This window comes from Tupaia chinensis, unplaced genomic scaffold (assembly GCF_000334495.1).
Source record: "Tupaia chinensis unplaced genomic scaffold, TupChi_1.0 Scaffold000320_1, whole genome shotgun sequence".
Taxonomy (NCBI): domain Eukaryota; kingdom Metazoa; phylum Chordata; class Mammalia; order Scandentia; family Tupaiidae; genus Tupaia; species Tupaia belangeri.
In genome coordinates this window covers 1743049-1753415 of record NW_006159813.1, presented here as the reverse complement: position 1 = coordinate 1753415, position 10367 = coordinate 1743049, and the positions used below count along the sequence as shown (strand labels likewise).

The 10367-nt window shown below is 51.2% G+C and overlaps 1 protein-coding gene across 4 annotated transcripts in view; it reads left to right on the top strand.

Annotated features, from left to right (window-relative positions):
• Nucleotides 1-10367, top strand: part of CABP1 (calcium binding protein 1) — an 88683-nt gene that overhangs the window by 67120 nt on the left and 11196 nt on the right. For 3 of the 4 annotated variants that reach the window (XM_014588971.2, XM_014588969.2, XM_014588970.2), the window contains 3 exons: nt 5834-6013; nt 9820-9850; nt 10138-10281. In XM_014588971.2, the coding sequence (XP_014444457.1) occupies nt 5834-6013; nt 9820-9850; nt 10138-10281 (355 nt within the window). Of the gene's footprint in view, nt 1-6; nt 161-5833; nt 6014-9819; nt 9851-10137; nt 10282-10367 lie in introns of those variants that run through there. The other variant, XM_006151521.2, reaches the window with a different exon arrangement.

Below are 10367 nucleotides of genomic sequence, written 5' to 3'. Positions count from 1 at the left end.
GCGGCACAGGCAGAGGGAGGCTGGGGTTGGCAGTGACTGGGACGAAGGTCTCTTAGCCCCCAAGGAGCCTCCTTCATGGACCCGGGGATCCCGAGAGGGGCTGCCTCAGCTTAGGATGGGCAACTGTGTCAAGTCTCCACTGAGAAATCTCTCAAGGAAGGTATGTTTCTGGAGTTCCTGAGACCTGGGGCTGGGAACTGGGGTGCCTGCCGCCTGCCCCAGAGGGTGGGCATGGAGAGGGTGGGTATCTGAAGCATGCTACCCTTCCCCTGGGATCTGCCCAGAGTTGCTGCTCTGTTCCTACCACCCTTTCGTATGCCCCAGGCTCTGAGCTGAGTTTGCATGGGAGTGAGAGTCGGGGACTGTGTTTGGATTTGCGCAAGATTTAGGAAAGAAACCATGAAGGCTTGGGGCTTCTGGGCTGGGAAATGAAGTGTGGATCCTTAGGATGTCGGCGGAGAGAGACACCCTTGGTACTCATAGAGTCAGAAGACCCTGCCAGCAGCAGGCCTGGGGGCTCATTCATTTCCTTTGAGGGTCTGTGACTGTCTCTGGAAGTCTCTGAGCTTGTAGAATTGTGAGTTCTGAAGCAGGAGATGCCATTGCTACCGAACAGAACCGAGCAGTGCACCTCCTCTTACCCCAATAATTCTCGATTAGACAATCTCAAGTAGCATCAGACTGGTTCAGGGCCCAGGTTGTTTCCATTAAGAGACAAGCTGCCCAGGAGGTATGCTGAGCAGAGGTGGACGGTGGATTTAGTGCTTAGACATGAGGATAATATTCTTCTGCAATACTTACTTTGGGATCGTGAACAATCCCCCCTAAAGCATCTTTCATGTAAATCTGGGCTGACTTGTAAGTCTTTTGGGCTTTACTTCAGGTGAGCTCTGCCTGGCTTTCTAGCTCAGACCATAGAAGGGATTCGTACATATTATTTAAAGGAAGAAAAAATGATAGATGTGTTTTCCTCCAAGGCTTCCACTCTCCAGACAAGGATCTTGGTTCAGAGTGGTTTTAGTGACTTATCTAAGGGCTCAGGTTGGCTGCTGGCCCCTCTACCACCACCCCCTTCCTAGCCTCATCCTAGCTCCTCGGTCAGTTTGACAACCTCGCAATTTAGGACATTTCGGGCTTTACTGCTTGTCTTTCTCATTTAGCTAAGCAGCTCACATCAAATTCCTTTTAATCTTTGCTGTTCTTGAATCCTTCTGAGAGTTGATTGTTTCTTCAGCGCACCCGCCCCCCCCATAATCTGTCTTCTTCTTAGGGGAATCTTCTGTATCAGAGGTGGCCTCCACACTGTTGTAGATAAGCAGAGACTGATCTGAATTCGTTGAGAGGATCACAGGGCAAAAGTCCTCGCAGTGGGTTCTGTCCAGAGCTTGAAGATTAAGAACAAGAATTGTCCTTCTGTCCCACCCACCACCCTCTTTTCCTTAGATGGCAGAGTGCTTGAGAGTCATATGTGGGTCCTTCAACAAGTCCATGAAAAATAGAATTCAATTATAAGTTTCTTTTGGTGCAAAATTTTTTTCAAAACCTATACATAGGCTTTTTTTCTTTTTTCCTTTGTCTATAATATGCATTTTCCATGAGCGTTATGAAGACTCCTGGTACTACTCAGATTTCCTCTTTCCAGTCATTTGATCTCGGGAAAATTATTTAACTTCTCTGCTCCTCAGTTTCTTTATCCATCAATTAGGGATACTAATATCTACCTTCGACGGTAATTGTGAGAATTAAAGTACTATATGTCTGGCATATAGTACTCAGTAAATGTTAATATTATTGTCATCATAATTGTAATTTTTCCACTCTGGATTTTGAAGAAGGATGGAAGAGATAAGAAAAGGGGTTTTGAATCTATGTAGTGAGAGACCAGCAGATAGCATGATAATTATGTCGGTGGAGTCCTACGTAGTCAACTGTGGGTTGAGTCCTGACCTGGCGCCTTAAAACTCATGCCAAGTATGTGTGTGTACATACCCAAAATCTTGAGAGGAGAATGGAGGAAAAGGGATTACAGTGTGGTCATCCCCCGGGGGGGAGATTTTTCGCTTTCAGTCTCTCTGTCTCTCTGCTATGCACCCTATAGCAAAAATCTCTCTTAAAATTTTTTTAATCCTTTTTTAAATTTATTTTATTTTATTTATTAATTTATTTTAATATGACCAGAGAGAGACACAGAGAAAGAGATAGAGAGGAAGAGAAAGGGAAAGGGAAAAAGGAAGCCACCAGGTCTGGGACTCGAACCATGGCCAGCCATGTGGGAGTGTCCAGCACCTTAACCACCACACCACCTGCTGGTCCCTCTCTTAAAAAAATTTTAAGGGGGGGAACCAGCAGTTAGCGTAATGGCTATGTCGCTGGACTCCCACGTAGTCAACCGCAGTTTGTGTCCCGGACCCGGTGGCTTAAAACCCACGCTGGGCGTGTGTGCGTGCGTGCCCAAGACCCCAAGAGGAGAAAGGAGGAGAAGGGATTGTGGCGTGGCCATCCCCTCTGGGGGGGGGTGATTTCTCGCTTTCTGTCTCTCTGTCTCTCTCTGTCTGGCAAGTGCACGCACCCTATAGTGAAAAACCTCTCAAAAAAAAAATCATTAAAAAAAAAAAAGAAAAAAACATTTTTAAGGGGCTGACAGGTGGCATGGTGGTTAAGGGCTCTGGACTCCCAGATGGCCAACTGCAGTTCAAGTCCCAGACCTGGTGGCTTGCTTTCTCACTTTCCCTGTCTCTGATCCTCTGAATGAATGAATGAATGAATAAAGTTAAATAAAATAATTCTTTAAAAATTTTTTAAATAAATAAATAAATCCATGTAGTGAGGTGGAATATTATAAAAGTTATTACATTTAATTTTATGGGTTTTTAGTAATCCTACTAATAATTGCTTTTAACTGAATATCCACAACCTACCTAACATCTGTTATCTTCTTTTCTATTTCTCACTAAGTAGTTCTCTTGCCATTTTGTAGAGAAAGGAGCTGGACTCAGAGATAAGAGCCTTGCTAAGGCCATGCAGTCAACAAGAAGCTGAGCTAGGATTTAAATCCTGGTCTGGGAGAAATCAGAGCTGGTATTTTATTTATTTATTTATTTTCCTCTATGAGAAGCTGCCTCTCTCTTTCTCCTGCTGTCAGAAATGTTATTCATAGATTCCTGAATCTGACCTGAGAGGTTGCCTCGTCCAAATGCTCACTCAGTGCAGCAATCCCTTCTCCCACCTCGCCAAACGCTCCTTCAGCTTCTCCTTGAATAAATGCCTTCGGTGAGAGGGAGCTTTGACCTGGATCCTCTTGGCAGGCTTGTTTTGTTAGAAAGCTGTTAGGTCATGAGGTTTTCCAGCCCCTCCTGTTGCTCCACCACACTTAGAAGACGTCCTCTAGGTGCCAGGAGACATTGTCAGTCCACGGGCTGCTGCCCACTGGGCTTCCTCAGTGGAAGCTGGGAACGTGGTAATGGTGAGAGGTGACCTGCTCCAGGCTCTGAGCTGGGCAGGACCAGGCTGTCAGGTGCCATCACTGGCCAGAGAAGAACTGCAGCCTCCTGGGGCAACTTGGTGCCAGGCAGTATTACAATCAAGAGGTGCAGTGGAAATTCCCCAGCCACCACCGGTTCATTCCTCATGGGAGCAAAGTCCTCTCCATCCTTCTCGTTCCTTTTCTGATTGGCACACTCCTCACTTCCTCTGGAGCCAGAATTAAATGCCTCCGGCACCCAGCATCTCATAAGTTGCATCATCATCATTGTCGTCATCATCATCATCATTATTGTCATCACTATGGCAACCCCATTTATCCAGCGCTTACCACACTCTAGGCGCTGTGCAAAGCACTTTATGTGCAACAGTGTGTTTATTTCTCACCAGAGTAGACATGATTATCCCCATTGCACCGAGAGGGAAACTGGAGCCCAGAGAGGTGAAGTGACTGGCCAAGGGCACACAGCAAGCAAGGGGCAGAGTCAGAATTTGTCCTTAAGTCTATTTGAACCAAAGCCAGCATATTAAGCTGTCTCTCAGGGTTCTGTGCCACCTGCTGCCTCTTCCCTCCTGGGTCAGGCACATGAGATTCAGTCAGAAACAAGAAGGCTGATTTTCTACAAACATTTCCTGGGGTAGAGCCACCATCGACTCAAGCATCCTTCAGCCTGGCCTCCCAGGTGGGAAGTTCTCTCTTGTTCTGCCCTCACCATAGCCGGGGTTCCGGAAGTCCGAGGCTCTGAATCTTATCTTTTTGGGGCTTCAAACCAGAATGGGTCATTGGTCTCTTTGACATCTCTCAAGTTCAGAGATGACCTAAAACTGACCCTTATTACATGCACCGAGCTTGAGCCATGAATGAGTTCCTTACCCTCGGGTCAGAGTTGCTGCTTCCCGAGGAACCAGAACATGCTCCCTCTCTAGGCCTGGAAGGGACCTAGGACGTGGGAAGGGAGTCTCCATCTACAGCTGCACAGTGTGGGGCTTTGGGGAGAAGAAGCATGAGAGGATTGGGGCAGGGGAGCGTAGTCCTGTCTCTCAGCCTGGGGGACAGGCTGCTTTGGGCCTTGGGATGGTGTTGTTTTGAGCTGGAAGAAGCTGGCTGGAAGTGAGTGCAGTAAGATGGGAAAGTAGGGGTGCCACTCCAGAGTCCTCAGACAAAACGACCCTCAGGCTTTCAGCTACCCTCCTCTTCTTGGGAAGGATCTGCTCCAAATCCCCACACTGACGGGAGGTGCCCAAGCTCCAGGATGAAGGCAGAACATTGTAATCTGGATTCTGGGGAGGCACTGGGCATCTTGGGGAGGCTGGAGTGGAACCCAGTGTTGTGGCCGGACACTGCTGTGGTCCTAAGGGGAAGGTCTGTGGGCAGTGCTGGCTTTTTATAGCTGCATGGGAACCTTCAGGGAGGAGGATGGCTTGGCCAGGGCCTGGGAGCACAGCTATATTCGGTCAGCAAAGAAGGTCCCTGCCTCAGTCTCCAGAGGTCCGGCATGCCGGGCTGGGCAGGGAGCCAGGGAAGGCGGGAGGGAGGAAAAGTACTGCTGGATGACGGAGTAGCTGGTCTCAAGGCTACAGATGGTGGCATCCGATTCACAGATGGGTCTTGTTTGACCTACCTGATGCTTCAGAGTGGCAGGTCTGGGGACATTGGGCTAGAGTTAAGTAGTGCCGTTCCTTCAGAGGGACCACACAGAGGAGGCTTCAGAGGAGGTATCCATCCCCCCAGTCCCAACCTCTTCCACCTGGCCTGCCTCATTTCTGCTGGCGATGCCACCTGGATTTGCACCTTCCGGTCCAGTAGACTGGCCAGGCCCATTCTCTGTGTTGCCTTTGTGTTCTCTGTTGGCCTCACAGCCTTCCACCGAGGATCTAGCCAGGGCAGAGGGTCAGAGTCAGTTTGAGAGCTGGGACAAATGACAGGCCCAGGGATTGGGCTGGACATTGGGAGCATTTTGGAAAAGGGTGTCATTCCCTGAGCTCTGAGTGAGCACTTTCCGTGGGTTAGAACAGGAGCCTCCCTCTGTTTCTTTTTCTGAGCTTCATGTGCACTTGGATGAGTGATTCTGTATTAGTGCCTGTATTAGTGTGTGTGTGTGTGTGTGTGTGTGTGTGTGTGTGTATGTGTATGCATGAGCCACACCATGGGCGTCATGCCTAGCTCCCTCTGGAACATCCGTTTCAGTCAGGGATTGGAGACTCCGTCTGCCAGACCGAATGCTGCTGGCCCCTGAGCGTCCTGAGGGCTCCCTGAACCTGCCCAGAACCTGCCCACTTGGCTCTCCAAGGCCTTCTCTTGAAGGAGGTGACGGCTTACCTCTGTTTTGTATTTGCTTGGTGCTGGTTGAAGATGCGCCAGGAGGAGAAGAGCAGCTACATGGTGGTGCAGACCAGCGAGGAGGGGCTGGCGGCCAGCGAGGAGCTCCCTGGGCCGCTCCTGATGCTGGCCCAGAACTGCGCCGTCATGCACAACCTGCTGGGCCCTGCCTGCATTTTCCTGCGCAAGGGCTTCGCCGAGAACAGGCAGCCTGTACGTAAGTTGGCCCGGTGGAGTCCGCCCTCATTGGCTTCACAGGGCAAGAGGCGGTGCTGGGATGAAGAGGGGTTCCGAACACAGCCGCCCTGTCTCCCAGTGGATATACCTCAAACCCCAACTTGTGAATCTGATCCCCAAAGTTCCCTGCTCATGGCTTCAAAGGGCGGGTGGATCCATGTCCACCAGCCAGAAATGATAATCGTGGAGACAATGTGTCTGAGCACTTGCTGTGTGCCCGCTGAGGGGCTAAGTGTGTCGGTGGGTTGCCCCATTTAAGCCCAAGATCAACTCCAAGAGGTAGGTACTTTTATCATCTCATTTTACAGATGACGAAACTGAGTTGGAGAATTAACATGCTCGAGGGAGCAGCTAGTAGGAAGTAGACAGGACTCTAACCCAGGTAGTCTGCCTCTTAACAATTCTATAAATATAGGGCTGTCCAGTACTTTCTATGGTAGTAGAAATATTCTTCTATTTTTTTTAAAGAATTATTTATTTAACTTTATTTGTTATTATTATTATTTTAATTTAACCATAGAGACAGAGAAAGAGGGGTGGAGGGAGGGAAAGTGAGAAAGCAGGCTGCCAGATTCGGGATTCAAACTGCAATTGGCCGTGTGGGAGTCCAGCGCCCTAACTACCACACCACCTTGCAGTTGGCCGTGTGGGAGTCCAACGCCCTAACTACCACACTGCCTGCCGGCCCTGGTAGTGGAAATATTCTGAAGTCTGTGCTATCAAAAACAATAGCCACCAGCCACATGCAGCTAGTGACCACTTGAGATGTGGATAGTGTGACTAAGAAGAGACTGAATTACCAATTTTATTTTATTCTAATTTGAATTTACATAGCCATGCGTTACCATATGGGACAGCATCCTACAAGTTTCTGAATATTTTCAGGAAGGAAAGTAATAATGATGATGTCAGGGGTCAGCAGGTGGCATGGTGGTTTGTGGATGCTGGACTCCCACAAGACTGACCGCAGTTTGAATCCTGGACCTGGTGGCTTGCTCTGTCACTCTCTCTCAGAGTCTTTCTCTCTGTGGTCAAATTGTAAGAAAGAGAGAGCGGGGGGAGGGAGGAAAGAAGGAAGGAAAGAAATAAAGGGACCAGCAGATGGCATAATGGCTACGTCGACCGAAGTTCAAGTCCCAGACCTGGTGGCTTAAACTCACGTCAGGCGTGTGTGCATGCATGCCCAAGATCCCAAGAGGAGAATGGAGAAGGGATTGAGGTGTGGCCATCCCCCCTGGGAGGCTAGTTCTCGCTTTCTGTCTCTGTCTCTCTCTTTCTGGTGAGCAAACACATTCTATAGCAGAAACCTCTCTAAATAAATAAATAAATAAATAAAGTTAAATAAGATGATTCTTAAAAAAAATAATGATAATGTCCCAGACACAAACCTTTGTTGGTCCCGTTGAGTACATGCCACAAGCTAAACACTTCGCAGAGCTTGTCTCATGGAGCGACACTGGCATTAACTCATTTCACAGGTGTGCGTCCGAGAGTCACAGTGACCTGCCCAAGGTCCCACAGCGAGGACGAAGCAGATCTGGACTTTGTACTCGGGTCTGGCTGTCTCTAGAGCCCAAGCTCTTCTCCTGACCATGTCAACTGGGGAGAGAGGCATGTGCGTGTGCTTCCTTGCCCCCTGACCCACTGAGGCGGTGCACATGGCTTCCCTCCTCTGTCGGTGGGCATCCCGGCTGCCCTCCAGAGCACAGCTTCTCCTCACACCTGGTGAAGGGGACCTCAGGAGCGGCCACCAGGGTAGCAGCCCAGTTCCTGCCACAGCGCACTGTGAAAGGTGCCCGGTGCCCATGCTGCTCCCTGAATCCAGGTGTACAGGGAGCACGGGTGGGGCTGCAGCACCTCGTCCTCCCTTTTCCTGCAGAACTGAGCCTTGGAGAAGTGGAGGCTACTCGAGGCCTGACGGGTGGGGAAGGAAGTGTTACGTCTAAGTAGCTGGTCCTAGTGAGTACACGGTGCACGCATGTGCACACGCACACACTCACGCCCTCTCGCTTGCTGGTGGCATGACACTGCAGAAACACCTTTTTTGGTCCCTTAAGAACGTCTAGGAGCATATGGGTCCATTTAAGAATGAGACTGATATATCTCTGCACCATGCACCACGACCAGGTTTTGTATTTATTTACTTATCAAGAGAGAGATTTTTGCTATAAGACATGTGTGCTTGCTGGAGAAACAGAAAGACAAAGAGATAGAAAACGAGAAGGTATCCCCCCCAGGGGGGATGGCCATGCCACAATTCCTCCTCCACTGGTCTCTCTGGATCCTGGGCACACACGCCCAGCATGAGTTTCAAACTGGGTCTGGGATGCGAACCATGATTGGCCATGTGGGAGTCCAGTGACGTAACCGCTGCACCATCTGCTGTCTCCACAATGAGCTTTTTAAATGAAAGTTGTCTCCTAGAGACATAGGCCCCTTCAGGTGACTCGTACCTTCAGCCGGAAACACTGCCTCGGGTGCTTCTAGCTGAGGATGTGAGAGCTCACGGCTTGCTCATTCCAAGCCCATACGTACTCCCAATGCCGTCCTGCCTCTAATGGTCACCTCTGAGCTCCGCGCCCTGTGCACCTTGTTGTTCTGAATATTGCTCTGCAGCCCCATCCCTTTCCAGATGATCCCTTCCCAGTGCTGGAGTCCCTTGCCTGGGGCCAGTGTGGCTGAGTGGGCAGCTGCTGTCTCCACCCACCCTGGCCCTGTGGCTGAGCGGCCTGTGTGCACAGCTGAGATGCCTCCTACACATTGTGGCATGCCCAAGGGACCGTGTTCAGGGCAGGTGTGCCCATACCTGTCATGCGCCTCCTCAGGGCCTCAGGACGGGCCCACCTGCCTTGTGTTCTTCCCACCCTAAGGCAGAGAGTTGTAATACTTGAGGAAGAGCCCTGTGGGCCAGTTTTGAAACCTACTAGCTAGGCCCAGCTGGGTACCCGTATCCATTTCATGCCAGTCCATGTCTCTCCTGGACAGGCCTGGGGTGACTGGCATCTTGCTGACCTGACCCTGCTGTGCTTCCTCCGGGCCTGCTCTTTGGACACTTCTCTGCCATCCGGCCCAGACTCAGGGTTCCTGGGGGCTCTGCAAGGAGACCTGGGCATACCCGAGGTGAAGTGTGAATGCGCCTTGGACCCTGGCAGCTGCCAGAGGCACTGGCGGCCCCCAGGGTCCTGTGCTGTGTCCTGAGACAGGGCGAGGTATAGAGACAGAGGTGGAGTTGGAGAAGGTGGGGCAGTGCCCAGGAGCAGGGCACAGCCCCAGTTCTGCCTCACCTCCTCCAGCTCTTCCCTGGCTTCATTCTCTGCTCTTCCTCCTTTCGGGGACTTGTCCAGCTTCTTCCTCTCCGGGCCCCGTCTCTCCCTGCCTCTCAGTCCTCTGCTCCAGCTCTTCCTGGTTCCCTTGGGTGGCGCTCTCCTCTCTCTGTCGTGCCCTCTCCCAGCCCTGTTTATTTACAGGATTTTTGCTTCCAGACCAACTCTGTTCCTGATTTATTCTTGCAGTGTGGCTGGACTAGGGGGTCAGGGGCTCAGAGGCCTGTGCTCAGGCCAAAGGGGCCGTGGGTCCTTGGGCATCTTCTTCCAGAGCCTAGGAGCTCCCTTGTCACTGGGAGAAGTGGGGCTGCACCTTGCAGGGACATGACCCGGGCACGGCTCTGCTGTGTCTCTGTCACCTCCTGCCCAGTTCCCGCTGCCATTCAGATGGCCTCAGGCCTCATTTTGTGACTTCCAGGTCCCCTGCTGCTGCTAACAGAGCATGTTGTTTTGTTTCAGGACAGATCACTGCGGCCAGAGGAGATCGAAGGTAAAATTTGGGCCCTTGGAATACAAGGCTGCTCAGCCTTCCAGGAAGGAGGGAGGTTGGAGGGAAGAGAGGCAGAGACAGCTTGGCCTCCTGGGCTCAGGCCTGACACAGCAGGGCATCCTTGGTGGATCCAGACAGAGGAGGAGCTAGCAGGAAGCCAGGAAGTGCTGCAGGGTCCCAGGGACTTCCAGGGATGTCTCTAAGCTGGTGGGCCTTTGGGTTGCCTCTGTCCCCAGGAGATCTGCAAGTCCCACTCCAGTCCCATCTGCCCTTGTTCACTTCCCCAGAACTCCGAGAGGCCTTTAAAGAATTTGATAAGGACAAGGACGGCTACATCAACTGCCGGGACCTGGGCAACTGCATGCGCACCATGGGCTACATGCCCACCGAGATGGAGCTCATCGAACTGTCCCAGCAGATCAACATGAACCGTGAGTCCCTCTGCCGGCTCCTCCTTCCTTCTGCTCCTCAGTCCGTGGTCATCCACAGTCAGATGCCCTGGGTCCAGAGCCCATGC